The sequence below is a fragment of the Eretmochelys imbricata genome, chromosome 1 (assembly GCF_965152235.1).
Source record: "Eretmochelys imbricata isolate rEreImb1 chromosome 1, rEreImb1.hap1, whole genome shotgun sequence".
Taxonomy (NCBI): Eukaryota; Metazoa; Chordata; order Testudines; family Cheloniidae; genus Eretmochelys; species Eretmochelys imbricata.
This window is the reverse complement of record NC_135572.1, coordinates 83,887,242-83,903,387: the sequence shown is the minus strand read 5'-3', so window position 1 is coordinate 83,903,387 and position 16,146 is coordinate 83,887,242. Positions and strand designations below refer to the sequence as shown.

The following is a 16,146-nucleotide window of genomic DNA, read 5'->3' as shown; positions in this document are numbered from 1 at the left end:
GTTAAAGCAGCATTTCATCTCATATCTGATTGGCCCACTGAGGCACTTCTTATGGGCTTTCACAATTGACATTGATAATAAAGCTTCAATTTTTTTCTACTCTCAACACATCCACTCTAGAAAATCCTTTTCTAGTGGAAGGAGTAGAGGTAATAGTAGAAAAAAGTTGTAATGCCCTTTTTGTGATACATTTCAGTTGTAAATCCCTCTTTTATTTGTAGTTGACCTTCTAATTCATTTCTTTCTGCTGTTTCCTTCCTGTCACTGTTTTCTCTTGGTATCATTTTTTTTTATGGAGTACATACATGGCTGACCAGTGGACTCACCAGCAATCTGTATGCAGCTTTTAATTTTAACTTTCTCCTAAGTTATATTGAAGCTATTTAAATGCCCTTTATATAGATGCAGTGGCCTCCTAATGAGGCAAGTAAGGTCATACCTGCATTTTTGTGGTATTTATTTAAACATGGGTATGACCATTCCAAAGTAGCCTAACTAGCTAAAGCAGATAGTTGATGTAATGCTGCATTTTTGTTTATCATTTAACTCCAATCTACTCCAAACATGTTTGTTACTTTAATTTTGATATGGTAATGAATTATAATCAAAGGAGGCAAAAGGTGTCTATATTGTGGAAAAGCCAATGCATTTTGAAGCACTCTTGTTTAAAAAAAATCTAAAAATTGACATAATAAAATGATTTCCTCCTATAGGTATTGTCCACGTCTACTGGCTTGACTAAAACTGTATACAATCCTGCTGCTTTGAAGGCAGCACAGAAATCTTTGCCTGTTGTTTCCACTTCCATTCTAGACTCTAATGAAGCACAGAAGAAAAAACAGGTAAAGTAAATATGCTTCTTTATAAAATGGGTACAGTACATTGAGGAGTTCTGTATTTGATAGACAGTTTCAACATGTTTCCTCAGAACAGCATAATGGAACAAGTTAATCAAATTACCTTCACTAATAATAGTGTAGTTGGTGTTGAAAGAACAAAAAAATGCTTTCAGCATTTGTTCCCATTGTTTACTTTTTTCAGTATATTTTCTAGCAGTATAAGTATACGGTAGACTTAAGATCCTATAGGAACTCAAAATCAGAAGCATCTTTCATGGAAATAGAATCTCCAGTTTGAGACATAAACTGGGAGATAAACTGTGAGAAGGAAGTACAGAACAACCCTAACTTTATCTTCCAAACCATTTAGAACTCACCTGCCTTTTTGCAACATTCTGGATTCTTAGTGACCAAGTGTATTCTCAACTGAAAACTGTCCTGCTGTTCATTCTACAGTTTCTTAACTGCACTTCATTCATCCAGAATCTTTTTTATTTTTAAATCAAACTGAATTTTGGAGTCCTTATAATTCTACTTTGAGATTACAGAAAATAAAGCAAAAAAAGCATGCTAATCTCTGAATGGGTCAGACCATCTCAGCTAAAGTTAGGCTTAAAAAAACGCTTTAGGTTCCTGTAGTTAACTTTTCTAATTTATGTCAACTAAATGTAGAATAAATGTTGTTCTTCAAGTGGTTGCTCATGTCCATTCAACTTAGGTGGAGGAGAGCATAACTGCGTCCAGGGCGACACTCCAGGCAGCGTTGGATGCGGCGGACACTGCCGCCTGAACCATGGTTTTGGCCGTTGCTATGCGCCGGACATCCTGGCTGCTCCTCTTCGGCTTATCCACGGAGGCTCAGCAGTCGATGCAAGACCTTCCCTTCGATGGGCAAGCCCTGTTTGCAGAACAGATGGACAATAAGCTCCATGGCCTCAAGGACTCCCACACAACTCTTAAAATGGGCCTGTGTGTTCCTGACCCTGCCTGCATGCCGTTCAAGCCACAGCAGCATCAGGGCCAGGGAAGCCACCCTTGCCAGGAGCCTCCCCAAAAGAAATCCAGAGGCTACAAGCAGCTGCCTAGCCACTAGCCTTTGCAGGCTTCTCAGTCGAGCTCTACTTGCAATAAGCAGGCGGAGAAATGCCCATTTTGAGGGTACGCCCAAGGTGACTTACCGGACTGTTCCAGGATCCGTCCTCCCCTATTTTTGCCAGTTGCCTTTCTCCTTTCCTCCCTGTGTTGGCATCTATAACATCAGACCAATGGGTTCTCAGTATGGTGGTGCGGGGTTGCACCCTTCAGTTGCTTTCTACTCCTCCTTCTCCCCCCCCCCCCGCCCCTCTTTAGGGACCCTTCTCACGAGAGTCTCCTCGTGCAGGAGGTAGAGGGGTTACTGCAGCTAGGTTCGGTGGAGGTCATTCCTCCAGAGTACAGGAACAAGGGGTTCTGTTCTTGCTATTTTTACAACCTGTCCTGGACCTGCAAGACTTGAACCGCTTCCTAGTGAAGCTGAAGTTCAGCATGGTCTCCCTGGCCTCCGTGGATCCGGGAGACTGGTACGCTGAGCTGAATCTGAAAGATGCGTACTCTCGCATTGCCATCTTCAAGGGACACAGATGCTTCCTCCGGTTTGCTGTAGGTCCAAATCACTATCAGTTTGCTGTCCTCCCGTTTGGCCTAGCGACAGCACTGCAGATATTTATTAAGTGCATGTTGGTGGTGGCTGCTTACCTCAGACGTTGTGGTGTCCAGAGCTACCCGAACCTCGACGACTGGCTAGTCATAGGCAGCTCCAGCTCCAAAGAGATGTTGCGATGCTGTTAGCCACTTGCAGTTGCTTCGACCTGTTGGTAAAGAAGAACAAAAATCCACATTAGTTCTGGTACAGAGGATAGAGTTCATCGGAGCGGTGCTTGACTCGACCCGCACGTGCTGCTGGAGAGATTCAGGGCATTGATGGACCTTGTCGCGGAAGTCTCATTGTTTGCCCTGAGCACGTCCGGGGTTTGCCTGCGCCTACTAGGTCACATGGCAGCGTGTACATGGGTGGTGCGCCACGCCAAGCTCCGGATGTTACCATCTCCGCAGCAGTACTTACCTCGTTGTGATGGTGGACCAACCCCAGGAAAGTCCTGGAAGGAGTTCCCTTCGTCAGCACTTCTCACTCAGTTGAGTTGGTTTCGTACGCCTCGGACCTCGACTGGCAGGGGGGCACGTCTCAGCACTCTCCAGACCCAGGGTATGTGGTTCCCAGAGGAAATGACAATACACATAAACATCAAAGAGCTCAGGGCGGTGCACAGTCTTCCTATCTCACCTGTCGGGCAGAGTGGTCAGAGTCTTGACGGACAACAGAGTCTCAATGTTTTTCATCAGTGGTTCCCCAACTTGTTCTGCCGCTTGTGCAGGGAAAGCCCCTGGTGGGCCGGGCCAGTTTGTTTGCCTGCTATGTCCACAGGTTCAGCCGATCGTGGCTCCTAGTGGCCGCGGTTCACTGCTCCAGGCCAGTGGGAGCCGCGATAGGCCAAGCCTGCGGACACGCCGGTAAACAAACCGGCCGTCCCACCAGGGGCTTTCCCTGCACAAGCAGCGGAACAAGTTTTTGGGAACCGCTGTTCTACATCAACAGACAAGGGGGAGCATGATCCACGGCCTTCTGCCAAGAGGCACTCCATCTCTGGGACTTGTGTATCTACCATAGAATCTACCTAGAAATGTGTCACCTTCTGGGTGCCAAGAACACGCTAGCAGATTACCTGAGCAGGGACTTCTCCTCTCACCACGAGTGGGTGCTCCACCCAGAGGTAGCCAGCACGATCTTCCAGAGGTAGGGAACTCCCCAGGTAGATTTGTTTGCCACTAGGCAGAACAGGAGTGCCACAGGTTTTGCTCCAGACGGGGACTGGGCAAAGACTCCCTCTCTGATGCCTTCCTCCTGCCGAGGACAGGAAGCTTGATATATGCGTTCCATCTAATTCCACTCATCAGCAAGGTCCTAGCGAAAATCAAGAGAGACAAGGCTCAGGTTATCATGATCGCCCCTGCATGGCCTTGCCAGCACTGGTTCTGGATGCTGTCGAGCCTGGCAGCGATCCCGCCGTGGCCCCTGCCAAACCGACCGGACCTGCTGTCACAGGATCACGGTAGACTCTTGCACTCCAACCTTGTGTCCCTCCACCTCACGGCGTGAGTGTTGCGTGGCTGAACCCTGAGGAACGGGCCTGTTCAGAAGGCGTCCAGAAGGTCATCCTTGAGAGTAGGAAGCCCTCGATTAAATAGACTTACCTGGCAAAGTGGACGAGGTTCTCCCGCTGGGCAGCCAAACGGGGCATCTCCCCTTTGCATTCTTCGATGCAGTCAATCTTAGACTACCTGCTTCATTTGAGGAACCAGAGCCTGACACACTCCTCTATCAAGGTGCATCTGGCAGCCATTTCTGCCTTTTATCTGCCAATCCAGGGTCAGACAGTGTTCTCCCATGACATGACAGTCCAATTCCTCAGAGGTCTTGAGAGACTTTTTCCACAAGTTTGGTCCCCAGTCCCGCAGTGGGATCTCACTTGGTTTTGTCCAGGCTCACAGGCCTGTCCTTTGAGCCTTTGGCCTCGTGCTCCCTCTCTCACCTATTGGCGAGGCGAGTCTCTGAGCTGCGAGCCTTGACCTTAGAGCTGCTGTACACGGTCTTCTATAAGAACAAGGTTCAGCTCCGGCCCCACGTGGCCTTCCTTCCCAAGGTGGTGTCTACTTTCCATGTGAGTCAGGACATCTTCCTTTTGGTCTTCTGCTCCAAGCCCCATGGGACTAGTGAAGAGAGGCACCTTCATGCTTTGGACGTTAGAAGAGCCCTGGCTTTCTACCTAGGTTAGACAAAGCCTTTCTGTAAGTTGACTCAGCTTTTCATCTCTGCAGCTGATAGGATGAAGGGCCTCCCGGTGTCCACACAGAGGATTTCTAATTGGATCACCTCTTGCATTCGGACTTGTTATGAGTGGGCGGGAGTCCCTGTGCCGCCATTTGTCATAGCCCACTTGACAGAACGCAGGCATCCTCGCCGGCCTTCCTGGCACAGGACATCTGTCACACTGCAACGTGGTCTTTGGTGCACACATTCACAGCCCATTATGCCATCACTCAGCAGGCCAGAGACGACGCTGGGTTCGGCAGAGCTGTGTTACAATCTACACGTCTGTGAACTCCTACCTACCTCCACGGGGTACTGCTTGGGGATCACCTAAACTGAATGGACATGAGCAAGTATTCAAAGAAAAGACATTTACATTTTTCCATAACTGGTGTTCTTCGAGTTTTGTTGCTCATGTCCATTCTACAACCCGCCCTCCTCCCCCACTGTCGGAATTTCCGGCAAGAAGGAACTGAGGGTGGGGGGAGCCGACGGTGCCCTACGTACCACAGCATGTGTGCGCCACTCCAGGGGGTGCCAGAGCTTGTCCCCTACGGTTACTGCTGAGGGAGAAAACTTCCTACACGGGTGCATGTGGTGTGTGCATGTGCGCACGCACACACACCTAAGTTGAATGGACACGAGCAGCACATCTTGAAGAACATCAGTTACAGAAAAAGGTAACTGTCTTTTTTCAATTCATAACAAATGAGCTGAATCCATCCAATTTAGGTTCCTAAAAAAGCATTGAGGATGACATAACTTCTGTATAGAGGGTTTAAGCTAATAGACACTAACTATAGAGATCTTCAGATTTAACACATACGCCTTTGTAACTGCATCTCACCTGTAATATGGGGTCAGATTTTCAAGTTGCTTCTGATATGGGGTCTCGAACATTATACAGCTATAACCTGACTTTTCGGAAGACGTGAGCACCTGTAGCTTCCAGTGACTTCAGACTTATTGAATAAGTCTTAAAGATAAAGAGAAACAACAAATTTTGCCCTCTTGCTGGTTCACTTTTTCTGCTGCCCTTTTGCTGTCTGAAGAGATGGGTATTATTATAATACAATACCTGTGAGAAATTCATGGCTCGTTGGGACGGATGTTTAAGGTAGCTCCCCTTTCCTCCTCCTCCTCCTGTCTTCCTTTGTTTTCCCCATCTCCCTTTCCTTTCCTCATTCCCCTGTGTTTATAATCCCTCTATGGACTGCAGCCACTGGAGAACAGGATCACACACTATAGCAAATAAGACATTCTGAGCAAGCAGAAGTCAGGTTGGTGTTTGGGAGGAGAGAGACACAAACATAGCTTAGTATTAATATTAGTATTTTGTAGCTGTCGACACATTTGCATTCTGTATAAGGTAATTCACCTTGCAGTCTGAGTCCAGCTGTTGGCTGACATGGAAATGCTGACCCAGAAATGCAGGCAGATTCTTATGTTCCTTCTCCCTCATCAACTATGTTTGTATAAAATTCCTTAGCTCTTCTTGAAAATGTGCTGAATCATGAGCTTCTGCTCCCATTCTGTGCCTGAGAGCAGGAAGTGATTGCTTTCTTTACAGCAGCTGCAGCAGAAGCTGAATAGAAGCTCTGGCATCTCTTCTGCTCCCTCCTCCAAGTACAGTATATTAGAAATACAGTAATACAATTCTGAAATGGACAAATTTACATTTCATACTTCTGTATTCATAAATATGTGGCAAGATTCCACTTCAAAAATTGAAAGTTATGTTCCTTACAAGTTACACTAGCCAATCATAATGTTACTTTCTAGGTAGCAAGTTTTTGGTGATGTTATCAAAGTTTTTTAAGAACTTCCTATGAACTTTTGATTTTTGTGGCCTGAGACTGTACTATGAAATATGTCTAATTTATTGTAGGACTCAACCTACGGTTGCTTCTAGGATACTTCCCTTATATGTATGAACTCCTGCAATAAAATCATGGTTGCACTATAAAGAATACCAAAATTCCTCTGGTAATGTGGTGGTAAAATATTCTGCTTTTCACACTGGAATAGTGATCTGTAAAATGGTTACCCTAGTCCTAGATAAGTGATAAAGATTGACGCTTTCCTGGCATCTATTTAACTAAGTCTGGTTTTCAGATTTATCACTAACCCTGATGTTTGATACGCTAAGGATAGCTTTGATAACCCTCTTTTTGTACGTCAGGTGAGCCTATTTCTATTACTAGAATTTATTTTTGTCAGAATTTCTTTTTGTAATCACTTACTACAGTAGGCAAACTAGTTTATTCAGTGACACAATATTCTCTTGATGAATTCTTGATTCCAAAAATCTTAGGAACTTTCTGTAATTTTATTTTATGCCCCTAGGAAGCACTAAGACTTCAACAAGATGTGAGAAAGAAAAAACAGGAGATCTTAGAAAAGCACATTGAAACACAAAAGGTAAAGTATTTAGATGCTCCCTGATTGGAGCTTTCTGCAGAGATAATAAAAGTAACAGTTGACAGCATGAGTTGTAAAATCATTATAATATTTTGTCGTAATCATAAATTGCAATTAATGGTATGTAAATATATAATAATACCTAGCTTTTTGTGCTTTTCATCCATAAATCTCAATACAAAAGAGGTCACTATCACAAAGTGTTCTGACTGTTGGTTCTCATGCTTCCCTCATTAAACAGTGTGGGATTCTTTTATCTCTAAGATTTTTGTTAGTGGGGGCCAGTGTTTGAGCTTCCCATGTTTTCCCTATCATGCACTGCTGATCCCTCAATCCCTAGAACCATCTAACCAGTTCTTTCTTGATTGTGGTCAGCGAAGGAGCCACATGTGGACTTCCACCTGTTGCTGCATCTGACCATCTTGCCAGCCTTGTTCTCTAGGTATCTTTTTCCTGGTGTCCTTCCTTGCAGTCAGCTCTGTAAAGAGAGAGGAAGAAGTGCTGTTGTGCTTTTATTGATGCTCTGGTTTGCTTGTTCTTGAAGTGCCAAGTCTGTCTGCTCTTTTTTTTTTTTTGTCTCCAGAATTGTTTGGGATTTTGTTCCAGTTGCTCAGTATATTGGAGTTCTGTATTCTGTATGCTAAGTTTTTCTTGTTGGCACTTCCATGTTTTAGTGCATTTTTGTGGTGCTGCTTTTTGTCGATACTCAAGTGCTCTGGCACTTCTCCTCAGCACTTTGGCACATCTTTTTCTAATGATGTATTCTTTGTTCAAGAAGGATCATTTCTTCTGCTTCCTTTGTTCATCTTTGGAAATTTTAGGATAGTGGTTCCAAGATATGTGCTTGGGGCAAAAAATTGTAATACAGTTTAACCTGATTGCTACATCTTTTACCTCATAATTGATCATGACATGCGAGGTTGTCAAGTACGCCTGGAAACTTCACCCAGAGCAGTCTACTTTTGTACGGGATCCATCAAATACCCCAAATACTCATGGGAAACATAAATTCAGCCAGCACCTGGCTTGGAATGCTTTAAAATGAAAGCCTGAGTATAGTCATTTTTGCTGAGCCCTGGAACTTGGTGTTGACACCTCCTGCCTCATCACACTTCCCCATGTGGTCGTTTTCCATTGCTGTTGGGAAGGCTGAAAGGGAGTCTATTTGTAAACTGGGGGTATATCTTTAAAAAAAAAAAATCACTATATTTACTCCAGACTAGACACTAGTGATCAAAGTTAGGCTTGTTTTTATCTAAAATAGTATTTTCAAACACACAGAATCAGTAGATACAAACATGAGCTATTGAGGTTAAAATTGAAGGTGGTAGAAACTGGCTTGTTGATTATAGATAGAACCTTGATCTACAGGAATACTGAGGTAATAGGATATAAAATCTAAACCTGACATTCACCAATGATGTGCATGGCACTACATAGAAACAAACTTAACTCGTGTCTTCAGTATGAAAGAAAGGTGTGTTCTTGAGTTAGCTAACTCAAGTTAAAATCCTGGTAAAAATCTAAGCAGTTTGTAATTTTTACATGAGTTAGCAGGTTGAGTTAAATTAGTCTTCCCCAAAGTCTTTAACTGGACCTACTATCTCATTTGCAAACTACAAACTGTCTTGTCTTCACTAGGATTTTAACTTGAGTTTGATAACTCAAGTTAAGAAAACACCTATTTTTGTACTAATGGCATGGCCAAAGACAGTTCCTGCCCCTAAGAGCTGTTGAGATGAGCTGTCAAGGCTGAATTCCCACTCTGTCACTCCGAGTGCAGAAGTGAGGTCCCGCAAGGATTCTAAAAATTAATACTGGCCACTCCAGGCTTGTATTACACTCCCAAGGTTACAGCTTTTCTCTGACCGTAGCGTGGTAAACGCTGCCACCACCCAAATGCAAAAAAAACCCCTTTGAACCCAGGAAGGAGCACTTGGAAATTCCTCCCTGTGAGGTACCCTCAAGCCCTTTCACCACCCCGTCCGGGGAAGAGCTGAGAAAGACACAGTTAATTTCCTTTGTTTTCTACCAGCTAATCAAACAACATGAACAAACCTCTTAGAACACCAAAAATCCAATTCTGTTCTTAAAAAAGGTAATTTTTTATTAAAAACAAAAAGGAAAAGATTACGTCTGGAACTTAGGCTTTTTGCTAGATCTTAAAAGAAACAATTTACACAATTTAAGCACCCAAAACAGCTTTCTTGGGGGTTCAGTTTAAGGGTTACAAGCAAACAAAAGCATCAAGGGTTAGCACAGAAGAGCTCCACAAGCCTTAAAAAATACAGAAATAAACCTGATCGCGTCTAGCTAAACATTATGATCTACTTACACATTTGGAGTTCCGATAAGTAGTTCTAGGTATGATCTGATGATTTATGATCATACCTGGCTTAAAGCTGCTTATAGCATGGCTCCCTCCAGCCCAGAGAGTACAGACAAAGGGAAAGTTTCTTTCCCTATTTTAAAAAGTTCTGGCCTTCCCATTTGCTCTTTTGGTCAGGTGCCCACTTTTCTTTCTCTTTACCTGGGGGACTTTTTAACCCTTTACAGGTAAAGCAAGTAGAGAACAGCTACCAAGAGGGATTTTACAGTTGGCTGGCTGGCTGGGTGCCCATCAAAGGGAGCTATCGCCCCACTTTATTTATCACATGAGCACAACAAAAGATGCATAGAACAGTCAGGGTAGGAGGTGAAAGGCAAAGTCGTAATTTAGGTTGGGTAGAATGCATGAAAAACTTTCTAGTATGTTGAACTATCTATTGCAGAATTTGAATTCTCTCTTAAGAAGATCCTCATTAATCATTACAAAAAGTAATAGTTAAATATACCCATTTACCTGAATATAAACTATATGAACAACCATGTTGATCTTTCAGAGTAACAGCTGCGTTAGTCTGCATTCGCAAAAAGAAAAGGAGTACTTGTGGCACCTTAGAGACTAACCAATTTATTTGAGCATAAGCTTTCGTGAGCTACAGCTCACTTCATCGGATGCATACTGTGGAAAGTGTAGAAGATCTTTTTATACACACAAAGCATGAAAAAATACCTCCCCCCACCCCACTCTCCTGCTGGTAATAGCTTATCTAAAGTGACCACTCTCCTTACAATGTGTATCATAATCAAGGTGGGCCATTTCCAGCACAAATCCAGGGTTTAACAAGAACGTCTGAGGAGGGGGGTGATCTTCCTGATAACACCATCCTGGCCACTATGGATGTAGAAGCCCTCTACACCAACATTCCACACAAAGATGGACTACAAGCCGTCAAGAACACTATCCCCGATAATGTCACGGCTAACCTGGTGGCTGAACTTTGTGACTTTGTCCTTACTCATAACTATTTTACATTTGGGGACAATGTATACCTTCAGATCAGCGGCACTGCTGTGGGTACCCCGCATGGCCCCACAGTATGCCAACATTTTTATGGCTGACTTAGAACAACGCTTCCTCAGCTCTCGTCCCCTAACGCCCCTGCTCTACTTGCGCTATATTGATGACATCTTCATCATCTGGACCCATGGAAAAGAAGCCCTTGAGGAATTCCACCATGATTTCAACAATTTCCATCCCACCATCAACCTCAGCCTGGACCAGTCCACACAAGAGATCCACTTCCTGAACACTACAGTGCTAATAAACGATGGTCACATAAACACCACCCTATACCGGAAACCTACTGACCGCTATTCCTACCTACATGCCTCCAGCCTTCACCCTGACCACACCACACGATCCATCGTCTACAGCCAAGCTCTGCGATACAACCACATTTGCTCCAACCCTTCAGACAGAGACAAACACCTACAAGATCTCTATCAAGCATTCTTACAACTACAATACCCACCTGTGGAAGTGAAGAAACAGATTGATAGAGCCAGAAGAGTTCCCAGAAGTCACCTACTACAGGACAGGCCTAACAAAGAAAATAACAGAACGCCACTATCTGTCAGCTTTAGCCCCCAACTGAAACCCCTCCAACGCATTATTAAGGATCTACAACCTATCCTGAAGGATGACCCAACACACTCACAAATCTTGGGAGACAGGCCAGTCCTTGCCTACAGAGAGCCCCCCAACCTGAAGCAAATACTCACCAGGAACCACTAACCCAGGAACCTATCCTTGCAACAAAGCCCATTGCTAACTGTGCCCACATATCTATTTAGGGGACACCATCACAGGGCCTAATAGCATCAGCCACACTATCAGAGGCTCGTTCACCTGCACATCCACCAATGTGATATATGCCATCATGTGCCAGCAATGCCCCTCTGCCATGTACATTGGTCAAACTGGACAGTCTCTATGTAAAAGAACAAATGGACACAAATCAGATGTCAAGAATTATAACATTCATAAACCAGTCGGAGAACACTTCAATCTCTCTGGTCACGCGATTACAGACATGAAAGTTGCGATATTACAACAAAAAAACTTCAAATCCAGACTCCAGTGAGAAACTGTTGAATTGGAATTCATTTGCAAATTGGATACAATTAACTTAGGCTTGAATAGAGACTGGGAGTGGCTAAGTCATTATGCAAGGTAACCTATTTCCCCTTGTTTTTTCCTCCCTCCCGCCCCCCCCCGATGTTCTTGTTAAACCCTGGATTTGTGCTGGAAATGGCCCACCTTGATCATGATACACATTGTAAGGAGAGTGGTCACTTTAGATAAGCTATTACCAGCAGGAGAGTGGGGTGGGGGGAGGTATTTTTTCATGCTTTGTGTGTATAAAAAGATCTTCTACACTTTCCACAGTATGCATCCGATGAAGTGAGCTGTAGCTCACGAAAGCTTATGCTCAAATAAATTGGTTAGTCTCTAAGGTGCCATGTTGATCTTGAAAGCCAAGTGTGTTTTCTCTGTTCTAACATTTTAATCAACATATCTAGGAAAACCCACAATTACATCTAGAATACTAGATACATTAATCCTCCCAACGATAATAAAAATGTTTTAAATTGGACAGATGCTGATTTCAAAGTTGGAGAAGAATAAACCCATGATGAAGTCAGAAGACAAAGCAGAAATAATGAAAACACTGGAGACTTTGACTAATAGCATTACCAAGTTAAAGGATGAATTAAAAGGTGTCTCATCTGGAGGTGCTCCTCTGAAAAGCTTGAAAACTAAGGCTCAGGTACTCAATTTCTGTTTTTTGTTTGTTTTTTTTTTTTAAATAAGTTATATAATTGCGTCATGTGCTGATGCCACTCAGCTAAAAAAAATCCCACCACTGTGAGTCTTAAGTAAGTAAGATTATTCTATTAGTTTCCCTCACTATAAAGGGACGTTGTCAATTTAAAATACAGGTAGCTGTCTGAAATTGTTTTTTACCTCGTGTTGTTACTTGTATACCTAAATTTAGTACATCATCTGAAATATATCAGAAGAAAAATATTTTTCACTTTTTTTTCTCTTACCTTTGACAGCACTTTATTAGTTTCGCTGCTTCTCCTGAATAGTCAGTCAAGTTCTCCTTTTCATTGTGGGTCTTTCCAGCAGCAATGGGGGAGAGGAATATTTTTTTAAACAAAAGGAAGCTCTCACTGTAAGGGTTAGATTTAGAATAAGAAACAAATAACTACTTAAACTCACTAGAATTAAGTTGCTGTCCCATCATGTTTTGATTGTATTATACAGTGCTATCAACTAAATAGTCATTTGGGTGGGCAATTATAGTACTGCATTAATCTCTCATTGTGAACTTGTCCCATATGCCATACTTTTTAGGTTGGAGACAATGTTAATGTATTTATTGTCAGTCTTTTGAATTCACTGGTCATAATGAGGTTTTAGTTGTGAGAGAAGTTTCTCTTCAGTGGTTTCTCTTTTTGATGCTACAGAAGGCTAATTACTCCCTTCGGTCGTTTCCAGAGTTAGACTTGGTCTGTAAACCTTTGCTTTCTGATCCAATTACATGACCTTTTTATGACCCTGATATTTTGTTATCTCTAGGGTGAGATCTTCAGCCCCAGATTAGAGTGAATGAACAATTTTAAAAGCCCTGGAAAAGTATCAATATTAAGGAATTAAAATGTTCCTCTAAACAAGTCATTCTAAACAAATAAATCACACATTTTCTGTTCTACCCTACTTAGACACAAAAACATATAGGAAAAAAAAACAGGGAAGGGTTTTTAAAAAAAAATAGTGCAGTGTGGAGTGTTTTACCAGATACTTCTTTGGAAGACCACAGCCAGTCTTCATCTGTTCCAGTTTGTTCAGAATGCCAATCCCTTAGTATGTTTATTTCTCCCTTCTAAAGTTTTAGTTTTGGAATGCTACTCCGAAGACTTCATGACTTCACCTTAGACTGGATTCTGGGAAGGATCATCAGCTTTAAAGTTGCAATCATATTTGAGAAAATACAAGGCAGCCTTACTTAATAGGCAGATGATGATGATGAAAAATAGTAACTATAAAATAATAATTGGGACTGGCAGTTGGACTTACGCTTCTGTGTGACTACTTCTGAAACACATCTTAGTTCTCAACCTGAGTTCTTTCTATTAAACTCCTGAGACCGCTATATTAAGAAAAGGATTAATTTGGTGGCGCTAGTTCTTGGATAGAAATTGTAAAACAGGGTTTCCTAATCTTTTAGGAGCTGATAACCCCTTTCAGATCAAGAAATGTTTTATGACCTCTCTTCCCCCAAAACCACCTACCCCAACCATAGGGTGAACTTTTTCATACTAGAAATAACAGGTTTTGGAAAGTGATCTCTGTTATGGAGATAAATTACAAGAATATTTGTCAGATTGAACTGTATTGCTGATAAATGATGTTGAATGAAGTTGAATTGCAGAAATAGTTTTAAATAGTTTTTGTTAGGTGGTTGATACCAGCACTTTTGGGGATTTTTTTGTTACTGCAGCTGAAAAACAATCTGACTAAAACTTAAGAATAAACAGCCAAAATCTGCTCTATTCCCGGCTAGAAACATCCTGTTATAGTATACTACGTTATACTATACTATACTCCTGTAATTCTATTACAGGAGAAATGTCAGTTTGTCTTGCACTGATTCAGTGAGTTCTGCAAGTAGTTAAGAAGCTCGTTCTACAAGTAAGTCTGAAATAAGATTGGATACTGAATGATCAGATTCTGATAGTGCTTGACTGGCTCCTCATTTTCCTTGAAGACTGAAACAAAATGAAGCACCTCAAGAAGACTTATTTCCAAGTTTTTTTGCTGAATGTTTTTACTGTTTTGCATGGACAGAACATTTGTATTCCACACCTGAAGAGAGTAGTTCAGTTTGTTAGGTGTCCAAAGATGTCTGCAAGGTAGGTTAAGCTTTGTCACACAGACAATTATTGAAGACATTAGCATGGAGAGACTTCATCATGAGGGAAAACCTGCACTTCCACTCTTATCTCAAAGAGGAGAGTTAGCAGTCTGCCTTGTAAGAATTCTGTAATGCGAACAAGGTGGTGAAAGAAACCTGTGTCATCTGAGCGATTGGAGAGGAGGCGGAGCGGGGAGCCAGCTTTCTTAGTGTAGCTTTGGTGAAGTTCACTACTTTGACAGCTTCATGAAGGTCTTGGCCACAGGTTTTCAGGCATTTTCTGAACAGTTAAAGATTGGTCATGCATGAAGTCCTGAAAGCATAATGCATTGCATATATGTGACCAGGCCATTAGTTTTACTTGTTCTTGCCTTGGTGCAATCTAAGTAGATTACAATGCACTGCTCCTATTGAATGTGGAAATCTTTGTCTCCTGATATGTCAAGTAATCATTTTCTTCTTGAGGGACATTGCACAACGTTACAAAAGAATCTTCAATGGAAGCATCAGCAATATACCTAACAAACTTAAGAAGTTCTGAAGCACCAGAGTTTCTGACGAAGGAATTTGAATTGCTAAATAATCACTTTTCATGAGTTTTGAAAGCAGTCGTTTTCGGACATCCACAGCCATATCGCTGATACACCTGCAAAACAATATTTATCAAAAGCACTGTTTTTCAATTTGGTAATCACTGCATGAACTGTAACTTCAGAAACTATTTGTTATTTGTGCATTTTATTTTTATTTTGAGGCATGATTTGGAACATCTGGACATGGTCCTCCTCACAAAACCAATCCATGTTTTAAAATCACCCCTTAATTGGAACCAAACTCCAGTGAAGACTGACATATGCAACATGATCATATGAAGCTCATTTGTGCTCTCAGACCTTAGAAGTTGCAGCCAACATGTGTGGATTTCAGTTCAGTGACACGTTTTGTCATGATTTGTGTGCATGGGTACTTGCAATTGGTGTTTGTATATAACAGTTTTATAATGGTTCATATACTGTGTTCCGGAAGGAAAAACAACATACACAAAGAGGCTGACTTTTATTAGCAGAGGTGCTAGTAGTAGTTGCTTATATTTGTGTCCTGCCTTAGTCTGCAGTGAGCTACCATTTGGCTTTCTCACATTATGAAAATATTGTGGTATTAAAAGAACTTGCCATTAGAGTGTGTATTGTGTATTCATTTGTCATTTAAAATGTACTGAATTATGTTTTGCAGAACTTTTTAGATTGTTGGGGATCTTCCCACCACCACACAAGTTGCAACCCATTAGTTGGGGTAACTCCTGGTTTAAAAGAAGAAACACCAAATTCCATCATCATGGTTGGCAGTTAAATCAGTACTGGAGGCAATGACAACATAAAGTTTTCGGAGACTTCCCATTATTAAACACTGAGTTTCACCTTCCAGTCTTAACCTCCTAACCTCATGCAGTGTTCTTTGGATGCTGCTCACAATACCAGTATTAAGTACTACTAAGAAACAACAATAGTATAACTTAAGCCAAAAATGAAAAGCCCATCATCTAGATTCCCAACCATTTTCTTCTGTCTTGGCTCAGGTTTCTGAATTTCTATTTTCCAGGTTCAGAGAGAAAGGGGAAACTTTCTGTTGCCTTAAGAGTAATCTAACTCACTTGGAGGCCCTGCTTATTTTT

General features: G+C 42.1%; 1 protein-coding gene across 1 annotated transcript in view; it reads left to right on the top strand.

Annotated features, from left to right (window-relative positions):
• The window catches only part of RBM26 (RNA binding motif protein 26), a 102,069-nt gene that overhangs the window by 48,723 nt on the left and 37,200 nt on the right, over positions 1-16,146 (top strand). The window contains exons 15-17 of the mRNA XM_077812633.1: positions 714-842; positions 7,090-7,164; positions 12,150-12,320. Of these exons, the coding sequence (XP_077668759.1) occupies positions 714-842; positions 7,090-7,164; positions 12,150-12,320 (375 nt within the window). The remainder of the gene's footprint in view (positions 1-713; positions 843-7,089; positions 7,165-12,149; positions 12,321-16,146) is intronic.